The sequence below is a fragment of the Lissotriton vulgaris genome, chromosome 12 (genome assembly GCF_964263255.1).
Source record: "Lissotriton vulgaris chromosome 12, aLisVul1.2, whole genome shotgun sequence".
In the NCBI taxonomy this organism is placed as follows: Eukaryota; Metazoa; Chordata; class Amphibia; order Caudata; family Salamandridae; genus Lissotriton; species Lissotriton vulgaris.
In genome coordinates this window covers 2,767,870-2,793,799 of record NC_141700.1, presented here as the reverse complement: position 1 = coordinate 2,793,799, position 25,930 = coordinate 2,767,870, and the positions used below count along the sequence as shown (strand labels likewise).

General features: G+C 43.5%; 1 protein-coding gene across 1 annotated transcript in view; it reads left to right on the top strand.

Moving 5' to 3' along the window:
- Positions 1-25,930, top strand: part of APC2 (APC regulator of Wnt signaling pathway 2) — a 218,575-nt gene that overhangs the window by 103,632 nt on the left and 89,013 nt on the right. Inside the window, exons 5-7 of the mRNA XM_086946654.1 lie at positions 13,593-13,701; positions 16,945-17,058; positions 17,820-17,897. Coding sequence (XP_086802780.1) covers positions 13,593-13,701; positions 16,945-17,058; positions 17,820-17,897 — 301 coding nt within the window. The remainder of the gene's footprint in view (positions 1-13,592; positions 13,702-16,944; positions 17,059-17,819; positions 17,898-25,930) is intronic.

Sequence of the window (25,930 nt, the reverse complement as noted above, 5' to 3'; positions counted from 1 at the left end):
ATAAATAAAATATATACATTCATATATACATTGGCTAACAACCTCAACTGGTGCTTCTAGCTACGCCTACCCCAGTGTACCTGACCTAAGCCTAACACATGGGAGGGAGTAAGTAAGTAGCAATTTAAGTTAAGTTAGTTTTGCCAAGAGTTTGTTTCAAGAATTCTCTCTAAGGGTTTAGTCAGCACCGTACCTCTGGAATAGAATGTAGGAGGTCTGGTATCTCCTCTCAGGACCCGATATATCCCAGTCACCCGCAAGGGTAGGCTGGAAACGCCGGAGCTGCATTTTCTCGGCAGGAGAAAAGACAGCGTCTTTCTCAGCGCGTCAAGGAGGAGGGGCAGCGTCCGTGGGCTTCTCGCATCTGCTGGGCTCTCTGCGAGGGGACAGCTGTTCTGCTCCAGTATTCACCACCACCGTGTGCTTGCTTAAGGCAACATTGGAATATTTATACCTGAAAGGTGCCGAGTTTGACGTAAGTTTTTGGACACAAGACGTCAATAAAGATGTCACTAAGAACTGGTCGTTCTTACAGTGCTCGCAGGAGTTCTATTACTAATCAAAACAAAGCAAGCGGGGCTTTCCCAGGTTGCTGGGGGTTTGGTATGTAGAAAGAACTCAGTGTGCTATCTAGGAATCTAAGGAAGTGGCTTCTGCTGTGTCATAGACTGTCATGGACTGCAGAGGCGAGTTACTGAAATATGGCTCTGATTTTTATGCCGTTATAGGGATATGTATTGATTATAGCCGTATAGGGGCATGAGGTCACAATATTGATCGGGGTCCTAGATAAAACACATCACCCACTCCACGAATTTATGTCCATCAAATTACTAAAAACTAAAGCAATTGGATGCACGTGTATTCCTACCCACCCCAAAATACATTTTTGCATTTGAAATGGTGTATATGAAATACATGAAAATGATATAGGTACTGTACGTTTTCAAGCATAGTAATCATTCAAAAAATATTGCATATGTAATCAGTTGAACGATTTTGCGAAAAATTACACATGAAATGTCTCTTAATACAGAAAAGAAGGGCAAGACTATTTCATCACATATAAATACAATTGCTGTAAAATGTGCTAGAGGCTGAGGTAAAGTTTTGTCTCTAGATCTACTAAAAATAGAAGCTCTGTTCTTTATGAATAGTTCTACTTTAAGCAAAGTACGTGTGCCAGAAAAAAGGTAAATATTTAGGAAATTTTTTGAAAAAAATAATTTCATGGTGAGCGGGGAAAAAAATAGTTCAAAACGCTATTCAGTAGCTTTTGTTTGTCAAAGCTGAAGGCCGGATTCAGAGTTCATGGGAATGCTGTGAGCCGGATTCTTTTCCAAAAGTTATTGTTTCTGTTCAGGGGAGAACATCATTTCAGACAGGCTCGCAAAGAATTGGTCTACATATTCAGGTGACAGTTCGGCCAAGTTTGATAATGCTGTAACTTGGCAGTTGTGAGAATGATTGCTATCATCGATTTCAGGATCAGCAATGCTCACAGAAGGTCGTACCTGGGTGATGTTGCTTTCATTTCTTGCTTCACTGCCACCACCTAGTCGTAGCGCAGGAGTCTCAACGAATGCTGTCATCAGGATTGGTAACCGCTGGGGACAACACGATGCGTGAGCCGTAACTGGACTTAGCATAGTATCGACGTCCATAGATACTGCTGATTGTAGTGCAAGACAGGTGTCTAACACGCATTCCTCTCCGCATAGCATATATCGAAGCACAGGTAAGATGCAGGTCTGCCATATAGGTCTGAATGAAAGAAACCAGGTCATATTCAGATCTCTTAGCCGGGCTATCCCAAGGACTTTAGTTATGCGGTCCCGGTAGCGTATTGCTAGGATCGTTTCTTCCATCCTTGCCGGAGTCATGTCTGCGTTTTGGTTTGCCATATCGGAGCAGGAGGGTCAAAAATAGAATACCTGCTACGAGTCCCAAAAGTAGTGGTAGGCCACCAAAGATCGAATGGACAAAATTGGGAAAGATGCCCAGGACTGCTTCAAATGGTGTTAACAGTTCCAAAAAAATTGTCTTAAATACATTCGAGATACCACTGGCATTCGACATATTTAGGATTTGGCTGAGCATTTCTGTGAAATGCACCAGGCAATTTGTTGATAAAAGTGTATGTATCTCTGCAGTTGTCCTTGCAACTTGGAGATCATACGTCTCTTTTGATGACGTGATGGGCACTGTTGTCTGCAAAAGCACAGACTTCATTCTGCTTAAAGTATCAATTCGTATAGAAGAGATATTCAAAGGAGGCCAAATCGGAGCCACTGAGTCTCCAGGGCCATTTGGATACAATGCTTGCATACAGCAAGTGACCATGGAACTCACGCTTAAGAGATATGCTTTCCCTGGCACCAAGCCACAACAGCTGTGATCCGTTATTAGAACGTAACTCCCGTTAGAAAGTTGCCTAAAGAATGGCTCTATTTGTGCTGCAGGTGTGCCGTGCTGGTGACATGAAAGGTTATTCGAAGTACCCTCACAGGCCCCATGCAAGTTAATACCTTGGCACAAAAGTATACCGCTTAGTGAATGTTTACACTTATCACCACTAAGAAATACACTTTTGTTGTTGTCACTATAACATGTGTGTGTATAAGGTAATTTCCATGATGACTTAATGTATCCTTTACCCAACTTTTCATACTGGCCTGCCGGTATATACTCAAGGCAATTTTTAAACTGGAAAGTTGTTATCGGAATTGTGATAATCCTGTGTATTATCCATTCAATGACAGGTCTTTGTGACATTGTCAATGGTAATCTCTCAAGTTTTTCGATGCTCAGGATTGTATAGTCTGCTCCTTTATGTGCCAAACTGATTTGTTTATCAGTAAGGTTAAAGATAGAAAACAATGACGTTGTGTTGATTAAATGCCATGGCACATAGCCTGAACGAAGATTTTGCAAGGTCCAGCCTAGCTGTACAATAGAACGTAATTGGGACTGGCCATGTTGTAACATTAGCAGGTCCTGGTCTATTATATCAATAGCAGATGATACAATACTGTCAAGCGAATATATTCTGGAGGACAGAGTCATTAACCCATTGTCCACAACAGAAAGTGATTTTTCCAAATTAATACGATCAATTTCTCGTATTTTCTCGGCTGTTTCAATTTGAGTTTCTTTCCATGCCTCGTTGTATGCAGCATATATACTGGCCGCTATGACACGTTTTTGACGCTGTTTGCGTGGTCCCATTATGAAATCTCGCAAATCAGCACCATCTTTAAGTAAAGACAAATTTTGATTAATTTGTGACAGTGTGGATGTTTGTAGCCATTCAAGGTATAGTTTCCCTACACTGTAAGTTGTTACTATCCCTGGATGTTGTCTCTGGGAGTATCTAGGGTCTGTTCTGGTCATTTGTAACCCCTGTAATTTGTTCAGGAATCTATCTTGACAGTTATTCGTGTCTGTAGGCCAGATTAACCACTTTTTCCAATCAGGATGTGTTCTGTTTTCATTTAAAATTTAGGATATGTCTAATTCAATATCTGTGGTTGCATTATCAGGTATTGGCTTTGGAATAGACGGTTTGTTAAGGTCTTTAATCTTGGCTAGACCAAGACAGGTTGTTTGTTGAATTGTGTCATTCAAGAACATTATTTGTTCTGGGATCATGCAGGCTCGAAATAATACTTCTAGGCCTTGTACCTACCAATCTTTTGTACCCCAGATGGTTTTTGTTTCAATGTTATTTTTCCAGAAATCATAACCAAATGTAATCATTTTTTCATAAAATGCTTCCGAATATATCAATTTAGTATTTGTCAGCATGGTTTTTGTCCCTGTTTTATCCAACAGTTTATAATAAAATGTTTCTGCATCACTCGTGTTAAACCCTGAGAAGTATTGGAATTTCTCATAGAATGTTTTTGAACTGCTTTTAGGTGGAGTAGCACAATGTTCCCATTAGTTATATTTAAAAACATTTCTAGGTTGAGCAGATTTATGTAAATAGTGGTCTGCGTAATGTGTAAAACAGTACATCTGTTCATAATTAGATGAACCTTGTAAATAATCATGTTCTGTAAATTTTGCTGACAACACTAAATCCGACATCATATTGTTTATACTTTCAAAATCCCAATCATCAGAGAATGTACTTGGTTTTACAAAGTCACTTAATGAAACCTTAAATTGGTGAGGATATTTCAACAGCTCGACCGGGCCATATATTTCATAGTCTGTCTTGTCCCAAACTACCCCGCCGGGTATTGGAATGGCTGTGACATTTACTGATGATAGTTCTCTTTTCTCGATGTGAGATGATTTGTGAGGCTTCAGAACTAAGTTGATGTTCTGACTTGCTGTGTCCATTGAACTGTATTTTCCCTCAATGAATTTTCCCAAACAAAGTACCATGATGAGCCAAAGCAGGAGGAAACATGCACCTAGCCCAATCCAAAATTCTAACCATGGAGACATAAGATAGGTTTCTTTGAGTTGATGAAAGAGTTCTGTTGCTTTTTCTTTAAAAGTCTTTGTTACTGGCGTCACTTCAGGGTCGCTTTGATCTTCAGAAAAGTTGTCGAAATTGATGAAGTAGCCAGATGCCGTTCTGTCGATTGTTGGAATTGTTTTCTCAATTTGCCTTTCATTAGCACATTCTGATGCTACATCATTTTAGACTGGTGTTTCATGACGAACTGTTTCAATTTGGGTTTCAAGAGGCACAAGTTCCATGGCATTTCTGCATAGTCCTTTTTTATTCACTGCAGGTTTATCAAATGTGATTAGTCTTTCAGTTTGAACCTCTTGGATACTAGCAAATTTGGGTATTCTGTTACTTCTTGGGAGTCCACTGGGCCTGCTATTGATTATAGGCCACATGATTGTGGTTTTACCAGGTCGATGGATACAACTCGGTTCTCCTTTTTACCAGCAAGGGGCAGTAGTACTACTGATCTTGTTCCGTTGATTGCTAAGACAGGTACTGCTTTTCTGTAAGAAGGCCCAAATTCCTTCTTCACCGCAATTTTTTCTCTGACCAGATCCCCAATCTTTGGAATCCAGACAGGTCTTGCTGGGACAGGTGGTGTGTATTCAGTGGTGGTTGGCTGTTGCTTTAACTTTATGTTGCTCAGGGCTTTTCTTGTTTCATTTAAGTCCTGTAAAACAGCCAAACGATCTTTGATGTCAAAGTCTTTATTCTTATCTTCTACCAATGAAGCAAGACTATCTAAGTCCTGAACATACATTCTAGTTCCGAACAATAGTTCGTACGGGCTGAAACCTTGTAGAGAATTTCTTGGCAAGTTGTTAAGACTACGTTGGACACTTGTTAAATGTTGGACCCACCCATCACCCGAACCTAATACCTTTGCCGTTATAGATTGCTTTATGTCTCGGTTTTTTCTTTCCACTACCCCGTTTCCCTCAGGATGGAAGGGACAAGAGAATCGCAATCCAATGCCCATACTGGTCATGGCCTCCCTATAAGCTCGAGAGCTAAAAGCAGGACCCTGGTCAAAATGAAGCATGGCAATTGCGTATGTGCCGATAAAGACTCGCAAATCTTTTATAACAGTTCTGGCGTCAGCCAAGCGCTGGGGCCACATCCATATGAATCTCGTACAGGAATCCACTGCGACCATGATATATTTATAGTTGCCATCCCTTTGTAGGGGACCACAGTGGTCCAGGTAAACACATGCAAATGGTTTATCTGAGATGAGAAGGGGTGCCTGCGCTGGTCGTTTCACTGTTGATACTTTCATTTTTTGGCATATTTCGCATTCTAGTACATATTTCTTAGTTTGTATTCTCATGCAAGGCCACCAATATCTCTGTTTTAATAATGCTATTGTTGCGGAAACACCAGCGTGTGCAGAAGCAAGCCCTTCGCGTGCCGCTGTAATTAGTCCTAACCTGTGTTCCATGTTTGGAATTACTCTATCCCCCACTCCAGGGATTCGAGCAAAAGGAACATTATTCATATCTGTTAAATATGAGTACTTTTCTGGAAAGCCTTTTGAGAGTGTCTTTCTATCATCTTTTACTGACGCACTGACAGCTTGTAGTATATCGCTGTCTATTTTTGTTTTTGACCGGGTGATAGCAGCTACGGAAGCCGTTTGCACAGCTGCCTTCGCGGCTTCATCAGCCAATTAATTCCCTGCAACGTGAACGCTATCACGTTGATGACTCAGAGTGTGTATCATGTGAGTCTTTTGTAGTTCCTTCTGTAAAAGAACTACTTGTTCCCAAAGCATTTTATGCTTGATTGTGCCACCTTTTGCATCTTTGAACCCGTTTTCAACCCAATTCTGCAAGTATTCATTATAGGATTGAACGCAATAATATGAATCACACACTATAAGTGTGGGGAATTTGCGATCGGTATTTACAAGCGCCATCTTAAATGCTAGTAGTTCAGCTCGCTGAGCTGTACAATCTCCTAGAGATTGCGTCTTAGTGACCAGTGGTCTAAATTTTCCTTTGTGCCAACGACCTTTAACAATCACGCACGCAGCACTGTAAGCTTGTTTACCCCCAACTGCGGGTTGTGCTGATCCGTCTGTATATATGATACTTCCGTATTCTTCTAAAGGCAGAATTTCGATTAGCAGAGGACATTCATATTCCTATTGTAAAAATTCCTGTGTCTTTAGATTACGATCAAATTCATACTCTACGTCTGTTGCAGCAAGAGAATTAACCCATTGGATCCATCTTGGATGCAGCGCTTTAGCATTTGGAATGCTCGCTTTAGTTACCGCTTCTAAAGCAGGTATAGGTGTGACGATTATTATTCGTTTTCCTTGTGCTAGGGCCCTTTCTTTTGCTACAGCAGTCTGAACCGCAGTTAGAATTTTTTCAGTTGAACTGAATTTTATTTCAGCTTTTGTGTACAAATGTGATTTGTAAGCTATTGGTACTGTTTCTCCCTCATTAGAGGTCAGGTACGTGAATCCGCATCTTCCTGGGATGACCCGGATTACAAGGTTGCGTGTATTGTCACGTGTTTCTAATTTAGTTTTAACTAACATGTCTGTTTGCAGTGATCTCAAAATTTCTGTGTGTTTTTGAGTCCAGTTGATTGGTTTAAAATCAGGTTTTATTAATTCGTAGAGAGGTTTAACCCTCTCAGCATAGTTTAGAATGTAAGTTCTTCCAAAATTCAGGAAGCCTAGAATCAATTGTAAGTTCTTTAGCGTTTTCGGTGCTTGAAGTACAGCACACTTCTCTAAGGAGTTGTCCGCTAGGCTTTTCCCTTCACTTGATAATTCGTATCCTAAAAATAAGACTTTTAGATGGGCAATTCGTGACTTTTTTAAAGTTGAATTTGTAACCCTCTGCTGCAAACCCAAGTATTATGGTGTTCACTCTTTTCAAGTGAGTATCCAAGTCGTCGTCTGTGAGATAGATGTCATCGACATAAGATAATGCCTCATCATCATACATTTGTAGTAACTCTGTTACTCTGGCTGAGAATAGTCCTGGGCTGTTCTAGAATCCCTGTGGGAGCCTACAGAAATTTTTCTGTGACCCCATTATTGAGAAAGCGGTCAAGTACCTGCTTTCTGGTGCAATATTTTGACAAAAGAACCCATTAGATATGTCTAATGTTGTTTTGTATTTTTTGTGAACTATGTTATTCATTAGTGCAGCACTATGCGAATTTTGTACTGCAAATGTTTTGCAACATGAGTTAAGGTGTCTGTAGTCCAAGACTAGATGATACGATTCGTTCGGTTTGGAGACAGGAAACAAAGGATTGTTCATTTTAGAGGTGCATGTTTCAATTACCCCTTGGTATTCAAGTTGATCTAAAATCCCCCTGACCTGTTTTTTAGCTTTTTGCTTAATTGGGTACTGCGTTTGTGCAGTTGGTTGACATTTTAACTGGATTTTGTGAGGAGGAGAGTCCTCATCCCATCCTACATGATTTTTATATAATGCTGGTGCCTGGGCTACTGCCCATTTCCTTGCATATATATATTTAATGTGAATCGGAATGTGATTCGAGAAGGCAGGCATAATCATTTCTTCGCCATGAGGGCACTCCCTGACAAACTCTGGGAGCCAATCTTTCTCTGCTAGCAGGATGTCATAGCCTTTTGAGAGGTTATCCCAAAATAGACCCCTTATTTTCCTAGTCTTATCTCCCTCTATACGCAGTGTTATTTCGTATATCTTATGAGGTTCGCTAACTCTGGTGTCTGCAGTTTCTACTTGAATGTATTCATTTGTGTCCACTGTCTCCAGATGACTCATCAGGATCTTGACAGCTATGCTGATTTCTGCTGCACTGTCTAGCATTGTCTGTGCCCACTCTCCGTTTTTCAGGTGTGTCCTCAGTATTCTCGGCATGTTCGATTACTCTAATACTGTCTACCTTCTTCCTTGGAAATTGTAATTTTTTACTTTGAGCAGGTTCCTTGTCTTAGGACTTGGTGTACTCTTCCCTTGGGTCTGACCGTCCTCTTCTTTCCGATTTCTGCGAAAAAGATCGAGAGGGACGTGTATCAATACTTTGATATCTATCAGGCTTTTTCAAGTTATCCCTATTTCTAAGGTTGTATCTTTTTTCAGAGTGCTCCCTCTGGGGAGACTGGTGTTCTCGAGTCGGAGTTCTTTCCCTCCGCCGAGGAGACCTTCCTCTGGACTGGAAAACTTTTTCTTTGGAAGTGGATTGTTTATTTCCATCCCAGCTCTTTTTAGGAGTGTTTAGATTATTTTTAATAAATCACATTTTTCAGGATTTTCGAGTAGTTGGGGTTTTACTGGTTTCCCACCTAAACTATCTCTACCTAATTCTTCATAGCATTTTTCTATTATTCTGGCAAGCTCAATTGGTTGATCTGTTATATCTGTTTCTTTCAATTTCTGGCAGATCGCCACAGATGCTGCTTCTCCTTTTATGTTGGCTAGTAATATAGCCGAGACCTGCTTGAAGTCTTTCAGTAATTTCATACCAAGAGTTAAAGCAGGTTCTGGACCGTATTCATTCTGAATTTGTTTTAGCACATCTGGTATTACCGCCATGGACGAAACACCATGTGTTTTTGTGTAAATGGAAGCAAAGACTGTTCCCCAAGTGTCACAGTCCTCCACATGTGGTTCGACCCCCATTGGAAGGCAGATAGTCAGAATTCTGTGTTTCTCAATAGGGGTAGTATTCGGGAATACTGCCTCTATTTGAGTAATTTTCTGTGCTAACCAGAAAGGAATTTGTTCCCGTTTTGCGGGAGTTTTTCCAAGACATGATTGTATGTTTTGTGGTGTAATTTTATTTGTGTTCCCCTGATGAGGGGTTAGCTGAGGACTATTAACAGCTGTTTGGACTGTTGCAGTCCGCATTACATATTGGACTAACTGTCTGTGTATTTTAATTAATAATTTTAGCTGTGCTAAAAGTTCTTCTCTTGACATTTTTTCAATGTCTGGATGTGGTGTGTAGCTGGCTAGAACCGGCCACGTTGCTCCTGGTCTACCTAGTGGACCGAGCCTGGTAATGTGATCATTATGTTTTAGGGCGCCTTTAAACCAGAGCAGGTGCTCTTGGTATTTTAATGGGATTTCAATCTTCTCGAAAGGAGCGTACTCTTCCGGTGGTTCCTCTATTTTGTAATAGTGGAACTCGTGTGTTGTAGCGTTTGCCGCTGGTAAGTTTATCCAAGAATAGAATACCTCTGTCTGTCGATATTTGTGTGCCTCTATCACGAAAATGACTGTACCACCTCTTGATGTCAGTCCGTTTTCTATAAGTTTTAAAGTTATAGTTTTTCTTATGTTGACCGGAATGAGGATTGCATCCCGGTCATTCTGTAGGAGACTCGAGTCGTCCTCCATTAGTTGATTTGCTAATATAGTAGCATCCCTTTCTCCATCACCCATTTTACTGTCAGAAAGGTTTTCTTGTTGCAGATCAGGTTTACAAGGAAACAAAGATTAGGTGCACAATATTTTGGAACACTGTATCCTTCAACGTTGACTAAACCAGAAACTCTACATAGGAATCTCTTCCTACTAAGTCCCGGCGGATTTTAACCTTTCACCCACTCCAGACGTCTATTGGAGTACTTACGGGAGAAAGGGTCTGTGTGAAAAAGCACGACTGAGTTACTCTAACGTCTTGCGTTAGTTTTATCGCCTTACCAAACGTTGGGCGCCATGTAGTGTAGTTCCTATTTTCCCTATAGGCCCTGCGCATTGGAATAACATAAACAGCAGTGTAGACGTAGGACTGCGGTCTTCTAGGTCTCTACTGACTATGTTAGACTTAATTTAGGTTTGCGCCAGCTAGCTCAGAGGTCACTGGAAACTTTCTTGACTGCATAGGAAGTGATTAGCTTCCCTGGCTCAGACAAGAAGGGATTCAGCTTCCGACAACCGCATAAACATGACAACTTTGCTCCTCAGAATAAGAGTCAATCTCTAGAGTCGTGTGAAACAATAGACAGCTATTTCACTCAGTCAGTTGTGCAAATTTACTTTCACCAGAGAATAGAGAGACGGGCGTTTTCAATAAAAGATATTATTTACTGAGCAGTCTTCCTATTCTTGCAAGAGAAATGAATTGCCAAAATTGCAAGACTTGTTATTATAAAAAGTGCGTACAGTAAAAGGAGTATTACGAAATAATACTGTAAAAGCATTGATATGGTTTCTTAGCCATAAGATAGTTAAAATGAATAAAATATATACATTCATATATACATTTGGCTAACAACCTCAACTGGTGCTTCTAACTACGCCTACCCCAGTGTACCTGACCTAAGCCTACCACATGGGAGGATGTAAGCAAGTAGCAATTTAAGTTAAGTTGGTTTTACCAAGAGTTTGTTTAAAAAATTCTCTCTAAGGGTTTAGTCAGCACCGTACCTCTGGAATAGAATGTAGGAGGTCTGGTATCTCCTCTCAGGACCCGATATCCCAGTCACCCGCAAGGGTAGGCTGGAAACGCCGGAGCTGGATTTTCTCGGCAGGAGAAAAGACAGCGTCTTTCTCAGCGCGTCAAGGAGGAGGGGCAGCGTCCGTGGGCTTCTCGCATCTGCTGAGCTCTCTGCAAGGGGACAGCTGTTCTGCTCCAGTATTCACCACCACCGTGTGCTTGCTTAAGGCAATGTTGGTATATTTAAACCTGAAAGGTGCTGAGTTTGACGTAAGTTTTTGGACATAAGACGTCAATAAAGATGTCACTAAGAACTGGCCGTTCTTACAGTGCTCGCAGGGGTTCTATTACTAATCAAAACAAAGCAAGCAGGGCTTTCCCAGGTTGCTGGGGATTTGGTATGTCGAAAGAACTCGGTGTGCTATCTAGGAATCTAAGGAAGTGACTTCTGCTGTGTCATGGACTGTCATGGACTGCAGAGGCGAGTTACTGAAATATGGCTCTGATTTTTATGCCGTTTTAGGGATATGTATTGATTATAGCCGTATAGGAGCATGAGGTCACAATATTGATCGGGGTCCTAGAAAAAACACATCACTCTTGAGGGTATCAGTTGAGTGCCTGTTTCTTCAGGGTCTCTCTCTAGTACCTGTCTCGTCTCTAAGGTCTCAGTCTAGTACTTGTCTCTCCAGAGTGTCAGTGCAGTACCTGTCTGTTTCTCTTCTTCAGGGTTTACGTCAAGAATTCTTCAAGGTCCCACACTAGTACCCGTCTCCTCTCTAGGGTCTCAGTTGAGTGCCTGTTTCTTCAGGGTGTCTCTCTAGTACCTGTCTCCTCTCTAGGGTCTCAGTCTAGTACTTGTCTCTCCAGAGTGTCAGTGCAGTACCTGTCTGTTTCTCTTCTTCAGGGTTTACGTCAAGTATTCTTCAAGGTCCCACACTAGTACCCGTCTCCTCTCTAGGGTCTCAGTCAAGTGCCTGTTTCTTCAGGGTCTCTCTCTAGTACCTGTCTCCTCAGTATGTAACACTTACAACGCAACTTTTACGTCGTAATGCTGTTACAACGCAGCTATTACAACGCAGGATCCATTACATCGGATGCCATTACAACGCATGGCATTACATAGCAGATGCTATTACAACGCATACCATTACATCGTAAGTATTGGTAAGTATATAATTTTTTTTATTTTATTTAATATTATATAATTGATTTAATTATTATTAATTATAAACAAAAATATTTATTTATGTTTTTAAATATTATAAATTAAATATATTAATTTAAGTAATTTTGGGGTACATGGGTGTTTTTAGGTTTTAGGGCAGGGTTTGGGTTTTGGGGTACAGGGGTGTTTTTAGGTTTTAGGGCAGGGTTTGGGTTTTGGGGTACAGGGGTGTTTTTAGGTTTTAGGGCAGGGTTTGGGTTTTGGGGTACAGGGGTGTTTTTAGGTTTTAGGGTAGGGTTTGGGTTTTGGGGTACAGGGGTGTTTTTAGGTTTTAGGGCAGGGTTTGGGTTTTGGGGTACAGGGGTGTTTTTAAGTTTTAGGGTAGGGTTTGGGTTTTGGGGTATAGGGGTGTTTTTAGGTTTTAGGGCAGGGTTTGGGTTTTGGGGTACAGGGGTGTTTTTAGGTTTTAGGGCAGGGTTTGGGTTTTGGGGTACAGGGGTGTTTTTAGGTTTTAGGGCAGGGTTTGGGTTTTGGGGTACAGGGGTGTTTTTAGGTTTTAGGGCAGGGTTTGGGTTTTGGGGTACAGGGGTGTTTTTAGGTTTTAGGGCAGGGTTTGGGTTTTGGGGTACAGGGGTGTTTTTAGGTTTTAGGGTAGGGTTTGGGTTTTGGGGTACAGGGGTGTTTTTAGGTTTTAGGGCAGGCTTTGGGTTTTGGGGTACAGGGGTGTTTTTAGGTTTTAGGGCAGGGTTTGGGTTTTGGGGTACAGGGGTGTTTTTAGGTTTTAGGGCAGGGTTTGGGTTTTGGGGTACAGGGGTATTGTAGGGTTCAGGGGTAGGTTTGTGTTTTGGGATAATTAAATTATATTTACCATTTTTAAATTAATTAAAATATATTTAATACATTAAATTATTTTTATTACATTAATTACATTTTTAAATTAAATTAATTAAATTAAATACATTATTTCAATTAATTTAATTTATTTTTAATTATAAAAATATGTACATTAAATTAATTTCATTATTTTAATTAAATTAAATTATTTCCTTTTTTTATTAAAATTACATTTATTAAATAGATATTATTTTATTAAATTAAATTAATGGCTATTTTAAAATGTATTTTAATTAAATTAATTTAATTAAATTAATTAAATTAACTTAATAACATTTTTAAAAAAAAGGTATACTTACCTATACTTACGATGTAATGGTATGCGTTGTAATAGCATCTGCTATGTAATGCCATGCGTTGTAATGGCATCCGATGTAATGGATCCTGCGTTGTAAAAATTCAGTTGTAACGGAATGCGTTGTAAAAATCCGCGTTGTACTGACACCAATCCGTCTCCTCTTGAGGGTCTCAGTCTAGTACCTGTCTCCTCTTGAGGGTCTCAGTCTAGTACCTGTCTATCGTGAGTGTCAGTGCAGTACCTGTCTGTTTTTCTTCTTCTGGGTCTCCGTCTAGTATTCTTCGGGTTCTCACACGGGTACCTGTCTCCCCTCAGTCAAGTGCCTGTTTCTTCAGGGTCTCATGCCTCTCCCCCCATCACAGGTGCTTCTTGCTGAGTGAGATGGAGAAGGAGGAGAAGGAGAAGGTGTGGTACTACACCCAGCTGCAGTGCCTGTCCAAGCGCCTGGCGGAGCTGCCGCACATGGAGACAGTGAGTACATACTTTTGCGTCAGACTAGGGGACGGGAAGTGTGTGTAGGGCGGGCTAGAGTGCACACATAGGTGCTCACTGACGTAATAAGGAATGTTAGTTACATAAGGCTGAGGTGGTAGTAGGGGTGGATTGTAAAATTCAATATAGGAACACTTGTGGCCTCCACCAATACTAGCACCAAGACGCTCAGAGGTCAGGCTTTGATTGTTGTTCATGCAGGCTGCCTAGTAATTCCCTTAAACTGCTTGACCCCCTTGCACGCACATAAATAAGAACTGCTTCAAGCCATGCCTGCCACTCAGTATTGTACCCGTCGGCAGCAATAACCCACCCATGACCAACTGAACAGGAGTAGAATAACTGAGGATTTCTGACACTTGACGCTGGCCAAGGGGGGGCTTTCAATTCCACGTATAGTCACAAGCACTGAATAGTCCCGCCCACGTGCGGGGACTCCAGAGCCCTTTTTCCAATATATCTTCTTAAGTGTAGATGTTCGCCATTCTCCGGCAAGGCCTGCAGAGTCACTTATGAAAGAAAAAGACGGTGCAGCCTATAGGAGAAGGCTACAGTGGCCCAATTCTTCATCTTGTACTTAAAAAAGGAGGCCACGAGAATTATATGAGTATAATTTTATGATGTTTTAGTGTAACAGCATAAATATCATTCACAAACCCTTTTTTAATAGAGCATAGAGATGAAGGAAAGCAGGACAGTGCAGCCCCATCGACTGTTATTATATTAGTTAAAACATAGAGACTGTGCCTTTAAGATGTGCCTTTGTTTGCAGGGTTTAGATTCAATGCGCGAACACGAGCGGCAGCCGCCGCGGTAGTTCGGCAAATTTTGGACGGGTAAATCGGAGCTGTACATCAGGCACCCAGGCGGAAAGACACTTACAACGCGAGTAAACCCTGCAAACAAAGGCACATCTATCGATTTTAGGCGCATCAGCATCCCCTACACGTTCTTGTACTTTAAACATCAAGGTAGCATCCTGATATTTCCAGCATAAGCGACAACGACCTCCCCAATCCTTGTCCTGAGGAGAACCCTTAAACTACTGAACGGGTTCGAAACGCGTCGGCGTCCTGCTCCACCCAGATACTGAACTATCAGGGCACAATAGGAATATAACTCACACACAATTCTACATTGTTACATAGTTTTGTGTCTTCCTATTTTTTGCACCATTTTGATAAATCAATTAATGTGTATCTAGCGGTGGTGAAAACAAGTAGGCTAGTTTGTCACCTTGGCCGTCCACTTGTTTATTTTCATCCAGGATTGGTGCCTCAACAAAGGGAATTCTTTGAGGCACTACACAGTTGTCTATATTCATTGTCATCACAATTGTTATATGTGTATGTTTTGACTCAATGTATTGTTTATGGTTTTTTCAATGTACTTGTGAACCTCTGTAAATGCGGTGTGTATCCTTTGATGCCAAGGCATTTTTTCATAATCTTTTTTCATAAAAATACAAGTGACTAAACACAAATGGTTTGTCAGCCTAGCAATTCATTGTACTAGGTGTGTACTTGTGTCTACCAACTTATACTGTCCGGCAATTTGGTTTGTTTGTTTCCTATGGATCAACTGATCAGGCAGATTTCTTTACGCTTTTTTGCAAATTCCCCTGATTTCATTAGTATTCATCAAGCTGTTCCACTCAAAAGCCAAGATGATCCTATTAGCCCTGGAGTGGCCACATCAATGGTGGATCACGACCTACTTCACCTGTCCGTCCACCCACATCTCAAGCTGCTATGCAGACCAGACCTGGTAGCAAAATTCGGAGGTCAGATGGCACATCCCAAACTCTCCTCTTTGAATTTGGCGGCATGGCTCCTGAGCTAATGCAATACAGACACTTGAACCTACGTCAGCACAGCTTGGACGTTCTCAGAGAGGCTAAGCGGCCATCTCCATGTTCTTCATATGCCTTCGAGTGAAAGAGATTTTGCTTTGCATTTGGCGTTCCTCTGAGAATGTGGATCCGACATCTTGACCGGAAGATGTAATTCTTCCATACTATCTCCATCTGGACAAATCTGTCTCGCAATTCTCTTCTATAAAGGTTCAACTGGCAACCCTTACTGCCTACAGAAAATGTCCTTCACAGACCTCTTTTTTCCAAATCTCCATCATCAAGGGTTTTCTAGAAGGGTTGAAGAAGGTTTTCCCTCCCATTGGGCATCCTTCCCCTCCCTTACAGCCTAACATTGTACTCTCTTGTCTTATGCAGGGTCCCTTTGAGCCTATTCACAGAGCCCCCTGCAACACCTTTCTTCGGAGACAGCTTTCCTTGTAGCGATTACATTCACCTGTAGGGTTAGCGAGATCCAAGCGCTGTGTTCTCACGAACCATTCACAGTCTTACACTCGAGCAAAGAGGTTATGAGAACTCACCCAAAATTCCTCCCAAAGGTTTTTTCGGATTCCCATGTTAATCAGACCATATCTTTACCTACATTCTTTCCGAATCCCTCTACTCATCATTTCCTGGATGTGAGAAGAGTTTTGAAATTCTATCTCAATAAGACACGAGACATCCGCAGATTGAAGCAGATGTTTATCAAATATGGTCCCGTCTGTACGGGTTTAGCCATTTCCAAACAACCCATCTCCCGATGAATAGTTTTCTGCATCCTCTTGTGCTATCAGAAAGCTAGCAAGACCCTATCAGCTAAACTTAAGGCGCCCGCCACTAGAGGTAAAGCAGGAACTGCTGCTTTATTAAGGAATATTCCTATTTCAGATTTTTGCAAAGCAGCCATGGTCATCACACACACCATGGAAACACTTCTCACATAGGATCAACACAAAGACAACACCCTTCGAGCTACACACTGTGCATGGTGCAGCGTTCTCCTCTTGTAGGCAGCGCTTTAGCGTCCCACATAGGGGTAGTAAGCGCTACATAAGTGTGGCAGTACAATACAATACCTTCTCCCAGAACTCTCTCGGTCCACCTTACCCTTTGTTTCTCTTTCCCCATCTACTCTTCCACATTTCTGCCCCCGCCTCATTGTCCCCTTTCTCATCCTTCCCTTTCCGTCCTCCTCCTTCATATCTCTCTGTCCCCTTCTCCTTCCACCCGTGTCTGCCCCCTTCCCCTCCATCACTCTCTGGCTCCTTCTCCTCCATACTTCTTGACCCCCTTCTCTTCCATCCCCTCCTGCCCTGCTTCCATCTCTTTTGTCCCCCTCTCCTCCGCGCCTCTCTGTGTCCCTCCAGTTCTCCATGCAGATGGACTTGATCCGGCAGCAGCTGGAGTTCGAGGCCCGGCACATCCGCTCCCTGCTGGAGGAAAGGTTCGGCACCTCGGATGAGATGGTTCAGAGGGCGCAGGTAAGGTCCGGCTCTTATCTCTGCCCCAGCGTACCTCACTGCTGCCTCGGACATCGCCCAGCGTTCCTCACTGCTGCCTCGGACATCACCCAGCGTACCTCACTGCTGCCTCGGACATCCTCACTGTTCCCTCACTCTACTTCCATGAAACCTACAGCTCTGGCATGCATCCACTCTGCTTGTTCTATCATCTCTGATGCTTCCATCACCTCACAAGAATATTCTATGTCATAACCCCTGCTGCTTTCAGTGTACCTCTGTATACCTCACCCAAGCCTTTTATTTGATTACCTTGCACTATCAGCCTCCCCCTCCTCTCTGGCCCTCGCTCCGCTGTCTGACTCTTGCACTGCACTCTGACTGTCACCCTACTTTCTAAGGTTCACCCTGTGCTCTGAGCCCTCCTCCGTAGTCTCAGCTTCACCGTGCACTCTGAATCTTACACTGCACTCTCATCTCATTATTTCCTTTGACACTAATAAAGCACTCTAAGTCTCACACTGCACCGAGGCTCACCCTGTGCTCTCAGCCTCACCCGCACTCTAAACATCGCCCAGTACTGTCTCACCCTGCACTCTGACACCCAACCCCAACCCCAACCCAAGCCCCAACTCATACTCTCAGCCTCACCTGAGCCTCACACTGCACTCTCAGCCTCACTGCTCTCTCAGGCTCACCCTGCAATCTCAACCTCACCAGCACTCTTAGCACTGAGTCCGACCCTACAGCATCACCCTACATTCTTTGATCCTTCCCCACAGATTCGAGCCTCCCGTCTAGAACAGATCGAAAATGAACTGGTGGGAGCCCAGGAAGGCGGACAGAAAACAGAGTCTCAGGTACTTTCCCCAGTCTGTCCCTGTGTCTGTCTTAGTGTCTGTCCCTGTGTATGCACCTATGACTTTTTCTATGTCTGCCTCTTTGTCTCAGTGTCTTTCCCTGTGTCTGTCCTGTGTCTGCTACTGAGTCTGTCTGTGTCTGTCCTTGTATCTACCCTTGTGCATGCCTCTCTGTCTGCTACTGAGTCTGTCTGTGTCTGTCCTTGCGTCTACCCTTGTGTATGCCTCTCTGTCTGCTACTGAGTCTGTCTGTGCCTGTCCTTGTGACTGCCTTTGTTCTCTGCCCCTGTGACTGCTCCTACGTCTGACTCTTTGTCTCAGTGTCTTTCCCTGTGCCTCCTCTTATGTCTACCCCTGCGTATGCCCCTGTGTCTGCTACTGAGTCTGTCTGTTTCTGACCTTGTGTCTACCCTTGTGTATGCCTCTCTGTCTGCTACTGAGTCTGTCTGTGTCTGTCCTTGCGTCTACCCTTGTGTGTGCCTCTCTGTCTGCTACTGAGTCTGTATGGGCCTGTCCTTGTGACTGCCTTTGTTCTCTGCCCTGTGACTGCTCCTACGTCTGACTCTTTGTCTCAGTGTCTTTCCCTGTGTCTCCCCTTATGTCTACCCCTGCGTATGCCCCTGTGTCTGCTACTGAGTCTGTCTGTGTCTGTCCTTGCGTCTACCCCGCGTATGCCCCTGTGTCTGCTACTGAGTCTGTCTGTGTCTGTCCTTGCGTCTACCCCGCGTATGCCCCTGTGTCTGCTACTGAGTCTGTCTGTGTCTGTCCTTGCGTCTACCCCGCGTATGCCCCTGTGTCTGCTACTGAGTCTGTCTGTGTCTGTCCTTGCGTCTACCCCGCGTATGCCCCTGTGTCTGCTACTGAGTCTGTCTGTGTCTGTCCTTGCGTCTACCCCTGTGTATGCCTCTTTGTCTGCCACAACCAGATACTGTGATTAACAGCCTGATTTTAATGAGGGCAGTAACAAAGAATCCTCCATCACCAGGCCCTGTTTATTGCTGGTTTACTGAGTGTACCCTAGGTGCAGACGAGCAGCAAACATCCAAGTTAATTCTACCAAACAAGGTGGTCGGCCACGGTCTCTAAAATGCTTGGCTCACAGGCACATCCTGAACACAGAAACATCAACACAACATGTTCTGCTGAAGACTTTTATAGTGATTGGTTTTAAAAGAGAGGTAGAGAAGCTGCTGGCATGGGAGGCAGGTCCAAACTATTTAAAGGGACAAGTGCCTTACCTTCCTAAGGAGGAAACCTCGGAGCCCCAGCCAGCACGTATAACTTCTTGCATCACCCCTGTGCTGCCTGGTACCCCTGCCCCCGCCCATCCTTTAAAAGAGCTCGGTGGGAGTGGACCCTCCTCCTGAATCGACCCCGAACAAACAGATCCAAAGAGTTCTCCCCCCGTCTCAGGATCGAGGATCCTTCTCCCCAGAGTCTACGCTGGACAAGAGGGGGCCCTTGCTACTGGAAACTACTATTATGAGCCATGTGTGCTGTAGATTCACATGCTTTGCATACTCCTGCCATCTAGTGTTGTGCCCGGATGTGTGCACGTTGATTTTAATTAAAGAAGTCTTTGGATTCATGAGGTGAAGCGACTCCTCCTCTTGTTAATAGTGCGCATGAGCATCGACTCGAATGTCAGATTGTTTTCTTTCCGCCATCGGGTTTGGATGTGTATTACTGCGCTCCAGTTCAAGACCATTTTGGACTCCCTTTGGTTCATAATTCACCCGTACCCTTGTCAGTATTGGTATTGTACGCATTTCCACCTTTGCGCTTCAAACTTTACAAAACTATTGATCGTCTGATCGATGTGTTTTAACAGCATCCCTTCTGGCCTATCTTTCCATCCCTTCGGCTCCGCCTTACAATGCCATGCTGAAAGAACCAACGCTTTTCCGCATCTGTCCCAGGTGCCACGAAAAGTATCTGTGGACTCATTTTTATCAGGTCTACAACCTGTGCGTGTCTTCTGACCACAACGAAAAGGACTGCGAGACCTGCTGATCATTTCGGTCAAAGAAAACTTTCTGGGACCAAAGCACCCGTTGCAGGGAGATGCAGCGAAGAGAGGTTGATGGTACGCCCAACATCTTTGGACACCAGGATATCTAAGAGGAGGAACTTCATGAGGCCTCTGTGGCTGAGGAAGAGGCTTTTTTCCTTTGATGACTCCAAATTAAAATATCGACCTCCAGATGCAGGACCTTCCACCAGGTCAGCGTACTGTGAGTACTGACATCCCTGTCCTGCCACCGAAAAAAGCCCACAGAACACCACTACCAGCAGGCCATGGTCAGCACCGAAAAACTGAGTCGAATACCGCCCTCAGGCTCGACACCAAAACACCCAAAGCTGACCACTTCGGTAGCAAGCCAACCAGCTACATCCTCGGCACCAACCACGTAGACACCAAAACAGAAATCCGTCTAGGCATCGAAGGTTTCCAAATGAGCATCAAAAGTGGACTTTAGTACTCAATGAAGCCAATTCTCCACAAATTACAGAAAAAAAATGCAGCTTCACACCGGGTGTATTTTGGCCAAAACTGTTGTTCCTGCACCATCCAAACGCCAGCTCTCCTTTGAAGAGGCCATTGATCTGCTGGTGCATCCAAAAAGAAGAGAACTGACGAGGCCATCAGTCAATTTCACTCCCTTACACCATCTTCTCCTCCACTTCTACCACCTCCACCACCCTTTATTCCACCACCTTCACCCTCTTCCCCTCATTCTTCGGGTGATCCATCAGATATCACTCCTCAGGAGTCCCCACATTTATTTCCAGGTGGGCACAGGACAGAGAATGATATTTTTAATGCACCGCAGTCCTCTGATCCTTGGTCGCATATGATATTGACTCTCACACGGACACTGATCCCCATCTCTACCCTGCTCGGCCATCTCCTCCTAATGACACCGGCTCTTCTCAGGAGCTTATGAGCAGGGCTGCCACTTACCATCAGGTACTAATACATAAGGAGCCTATAGAAGAGGATTTTGTTTTTGAAACCCTTTCCACTACACGTAGGGAAACACAATATCTCCCTGTGCTCAAGGGATTGCTGCGGTATACCAATGATATTTTTAAAGAACCTGTGCGAGTCCGTACTATCACTCCGAGGGTCGATGGAAAATACAAGGCCTCATCATCTGACCCTATTTATATCAGAGGGCAAATTCCACCTGACTCTCTCGTTGTCTCCAACGCCCGTAAGAGGACTCATTCTCAGGCTGCCAGTGGCGCTCCACCTCCTGGTAAGGAGAGTAAGCTCATTGATGCCTCCGACAAAAGAGTAGCTGCGTGGTCCGCCAATCACTGGCATACTGCTAACACCATGGGGTTATTGGCCAGATGCATATGTGCCCACTGGGACAAAATGGAGGAGCTCTTCCTGCACCACCCTGAGGAGCACAAAAAGAGAGGGCAAGAGCTCGAAGCTGAAGTCAAGCTCATTTATAATACATCCATTCGGTGCGCCCTTGGCTCTGCAGACACCGATGCAAGGGGCATAAATACAGCGTTTTGTTACGTCTCCATGAATGAATGAATGAAATAAAATTTATATCGCGCAACTAAGCCCGTAGGCATCAAGGCACCTAACAAAGAAAATCAAAAAAGGCAGAACCAGAGCTAAGGGTAGGCTTTGGCAAATAGCCACGTCTTAAGGGCCTTTCTAAAGGCTGCGCATATCCAGCTTTAAGCCAGAGGTTCAACAAAACCTATTGAATGTCTCTTTTGATAAGGAATGTATTTTTGTCCCAAAGGTTGACCAGGCTCTTGAGAAGATGGAAAGGACACAGAGGTTGCAAAGTCCATGGGTGCATTACAAACACCAAGTCCTCGTGGCTCCTTTCGCCGTTCCTCCTATAGAACTGGTGCAAAAACAACATCTTCTGATGACTCTTCCTAATACCATAGAGGTCAGAGTCACCAATCCTCTACCTGAGGCCATTATAGTGGCAGATAGAGAGGCAACAACTCAAAGGGCAGAGCAAAGGTGCTTCCGCACGTGGTGCTACACCCATCACAAAGCAGTGACTCCCTTCTCCTTCCCTCAATCATTCTACACCTGTCTGGGGACGATTGCAGCAGTTTCTCCCCACTTGGCAAGCCATAACATCAGATCAGTGGGTGTTTATCCAACATGGTTATTGTGTGGACCTCATTCCCAGATCTCCAAACATTCCACCTCGCACTCGCAGGCTCTCACTGGAACAGCAAACACTACTCAAACAGGAAGCTCAAGCTCTTCTTCTCAAAGGAGCTATAGAGCCCGTCCCTATACAACATCAGGGATCAGGAGTATACTCCCAGTACTTTCTAGTCCCCAAAAGAGACGGATCTTTGTGGCCAATATCAGATATACGACCCTCAAATCATTACATCATCTCAGAGCATTTCCACTTGGCCACTCTTCAAGACATCACCCAACTTCCGCCAGACGAATTTCTCTCAGCCCTTGATTTAAAGGACGCCTATTTTTACATTCTAATTCATCCAGCACCTCGGAAATACCTAAGATTTGTGATAGCAGGCAAGCATTATCAATTCAAGGCACTTCCCTTTGGAGTGACTGCTGCACCTGAGTATTTATCAATTGCTTAGCAGTGGTAGCTGCACATTTACACAGACAGAGCATCCATGTGTTCCCTCATCTCAACGACCGGCTTGTCAAAGCCAGCACTCTTCCTGTGGGCCAGCAACACACTCAAAATACCACAGACCTGCTCCATCAACTGGGCTTCACCATCAATGTCCAAAAATCTCATCCTCAGCCTTTGCAGGTTCAACAGTATCATAAACACTCAACTGGGATCAGCCTTTCCCAATGCAGCAAGGATCCAAACTTGACAAACACTAAGACCACAGTTCTAACCCAATCAACAATTGACAGTAAGAACGCCCATGCGCCTATTAGGATGGTGGCCGCATGGATCGCCACAGTCCCTCATGCACGGTTACACGTGCGTCCACTGCGGGAATATCAAGCCCAGGAATGGCCTCAGTCACAGGGTCACTCAGAGGATCTATGGCCATATTATCAAGAAAGGGCGATACATTATCGCCGCTTTTATCGGCAGGAAACTGCTGCTAAAGCGGCGATAATGGGCTTGATAATATGCCCTTGTGAATTCCCATAGAAGCCCAGGTTCTGGTGTTAATCTGGGCTTCTATGAGAATTCACGAGGGCCTATTATCAAGCCCATTATCACTGCTTTAGCGGCAGTTTCTGCCAATAAAAGCGGCGATAATGTATCGCCCTTTCTTGATAATATGGCCCCTATTCTTGATAGACAGCGGCACTCCTCACTCTCTGCAGTGGTGGCTGTTAACAGGTGTTCTTTCCTCTACCCTGTTCCCCACATTATCCTGACAACGGACGCATCACTCACAGCCTGCGGTGCTCACTTACAGAATCTCACAGTCCATGGTCTCTGGGTCTCCAAACACCAGGGTCTCCCCATCAACTACCTAGAGCTTCAAATGTTCACCTAGCATTGAAAGCAAAGCTACTTCATCTAATAGACAAAGTTGTCTTAGTCCAGACGGACAATTTAACAACCATGCACTATGTACAAAACAGGACGGGGGCACACTCCCCACAGCCATCACACCTATCTCAGACCATGTGGCGTTGGGCTCTACATCACAACATTCATCTCCTATCAGAACACCTCCCAGGAACGGACAACGATTTTAACGACCTTCTTAGTAGGATGTGGTAACTAGCCCACGAGTGAGAACTCCACCCCAAAGTCCTCCCTTACTTCCACAGGTAGGAGTTTCCACAAATAGATCAGTTCGCAACCGCAGACAATATAAAATACACAGACGTTGCCTCCAGGTTCCCACTATCCAAGGGCAATGCTGTATGGATGAACTGGTCAGGTATATTTTCCTACGCTTTTCCACCTCTCGCTCTTCTTCTGATTCTGGATCAGAAGCTCAGGCAAATGTCTTTCACCCTTATTTTGATAGCTCCCACATGGGCTTGTCTACCATGAGTCACAACACTAATGGAACTCTCAGCAGTTCCACACGATAAGCTTGCCCTCAACCCAGACCTTCTCACTCAGAACCATGGGGAAATCAGGCAATCAAATCCCTGGGAACTTAACCTCGCAATTTGGCTCCTGAGGTCATAGAATTTGGTTATCCGAATCTCCTCCCGGAATGTATGGCTCTTCTCAAAGAAGCTCGTGAGCCTACGACTAGAGCATGCTATGCAGCCAAATGGAAAAGATTTATCTGTTACTGTCATACTAATATTTTCAATCCATTCAATGCTACCGTACAAAACATTGTTTGTTTCCTTCTACATTTACAGCTTTCTGGCCTTGTGTTCACCTCCATACCATTACATCTTGCTGCAGTGGCCGCCTGTCTACAAAATAAGCAACGCTTATTTTTGTTTAAAGTACCAGTCTGCAAAGCTTTTATGGAAAGCCTTAAGAGAGTGATTCTACCTCAGATTCCACCTGGAATCTTAATATCGTTCTCACAAGACTTATGGGTCCAGCCTTTGAACCACTACTTCAAGTTTCAAGTTTATTTTTATTTGATTTAGTTCTCGACTAAGAACAACAAATATTTAATATATAAAAATGTCCTTTAAAATTTACCCATAAAATATCATTTCTAGTACAAAGTTATAAATGATTTAAAAAATGTAAACATATTGTTACATACAAATTCATTAGGAGGTACTTTACAAAGCAGGATCAGGTTCAGAACCGAATTGATTTTACATTTTGTGCGAAATGGTTGTATAAACCTTTTTCTAGCTTCTACAACTGTCAAATTTGGGCAAGCAAATAACATTTGTTCCAAACCTTGCACCCCACCGTTACCTAGATCACAGGAGCTACTAGCTTTTTCTTTTGGGAGCCACTTGTAGGTGAATGATTTTAGAGGAAGTATACCGAGCGGGAATAATATAATCGATTGCCTGACACAGTGTTTTAACTTAAAATAAATATACTGCTGTATTTTCTTATACAATAGTTTCAGCATATGTTTTATACAGTGGCAATTTGGAACAGTGTTGGATGTCAAGATCGAAGCTTAACCTTGGTGTTAAATGTTTTAAAAAGAGCTTCTAATGAGCGGGAGACCAAGATTGAAGCAGATCAGTATTAACATTTGTTATTTTAAAGCGATGGATACATTCCTACAAAATACATATTTCGGTGATCCTTGCTCAAATGTCTGTATTTTTAATAAGGATCTTAGGGTTCCTTGTTCCGCATGGATGAGGTTGTATGCCCATCTTATAATATTAGTGATTCCTCTGGCATAAGAACTGACTAGTGAGAGTTCAAGGCGAAGAGTTTGTACCGGTCCAGCTTGTAACGTCTTAGTTAGTTTCCAGAGGACTTTCCCTTCTTTCATATCAAGATATTTCCATTGACCAGTACCAGTCATCAGAGCTTTTATGGAAAGCCTTAAGAGAGTGATTCCAGCTCAGGTTCCACCTGTATCTATCTGGAATCTTAATATCGTTCTCACAAAACTTATGGGTCCACCCTTTGAACCACTACATAATTGTGCCCTCCAATTCCTGTCCTGGAAGGTCGCTCTTTTAATTGCCATCACTTCACTCAGACATGTCGGTGAGCTCCAGGCACTAACCCTAGAAGAACCCTTCTTCCAACCACACAGAGATATGGTGGTTCTCTGCACCAACCCAAAATTCTTCCAAAGGTGGTCTCTCATTTCTACCTTGACCAAACAGTTGAGCTACCTGTATTCTTTCCTCAACCAGGCTCGGTTGCTAAAAGGGCTCTTCATACATTAGATGTTAAAAGAGCCTTTATGTTTTTCATTGACAGAACTAAAGACTTTCGTAAGACTAAACAACTCTTTGTTGCATTTTCTCCCCTGCATAACGGAAAGCCCAATCCAAATCAGGCATTGACCGATGGATAATTAAATGCATTCAAAAATGTTATGTCAAAGCCAAAAGGACTTTACCAATGCCTCCTACAGCACACTCTACTCACAAAAGTGGGGCTTCCTTGACT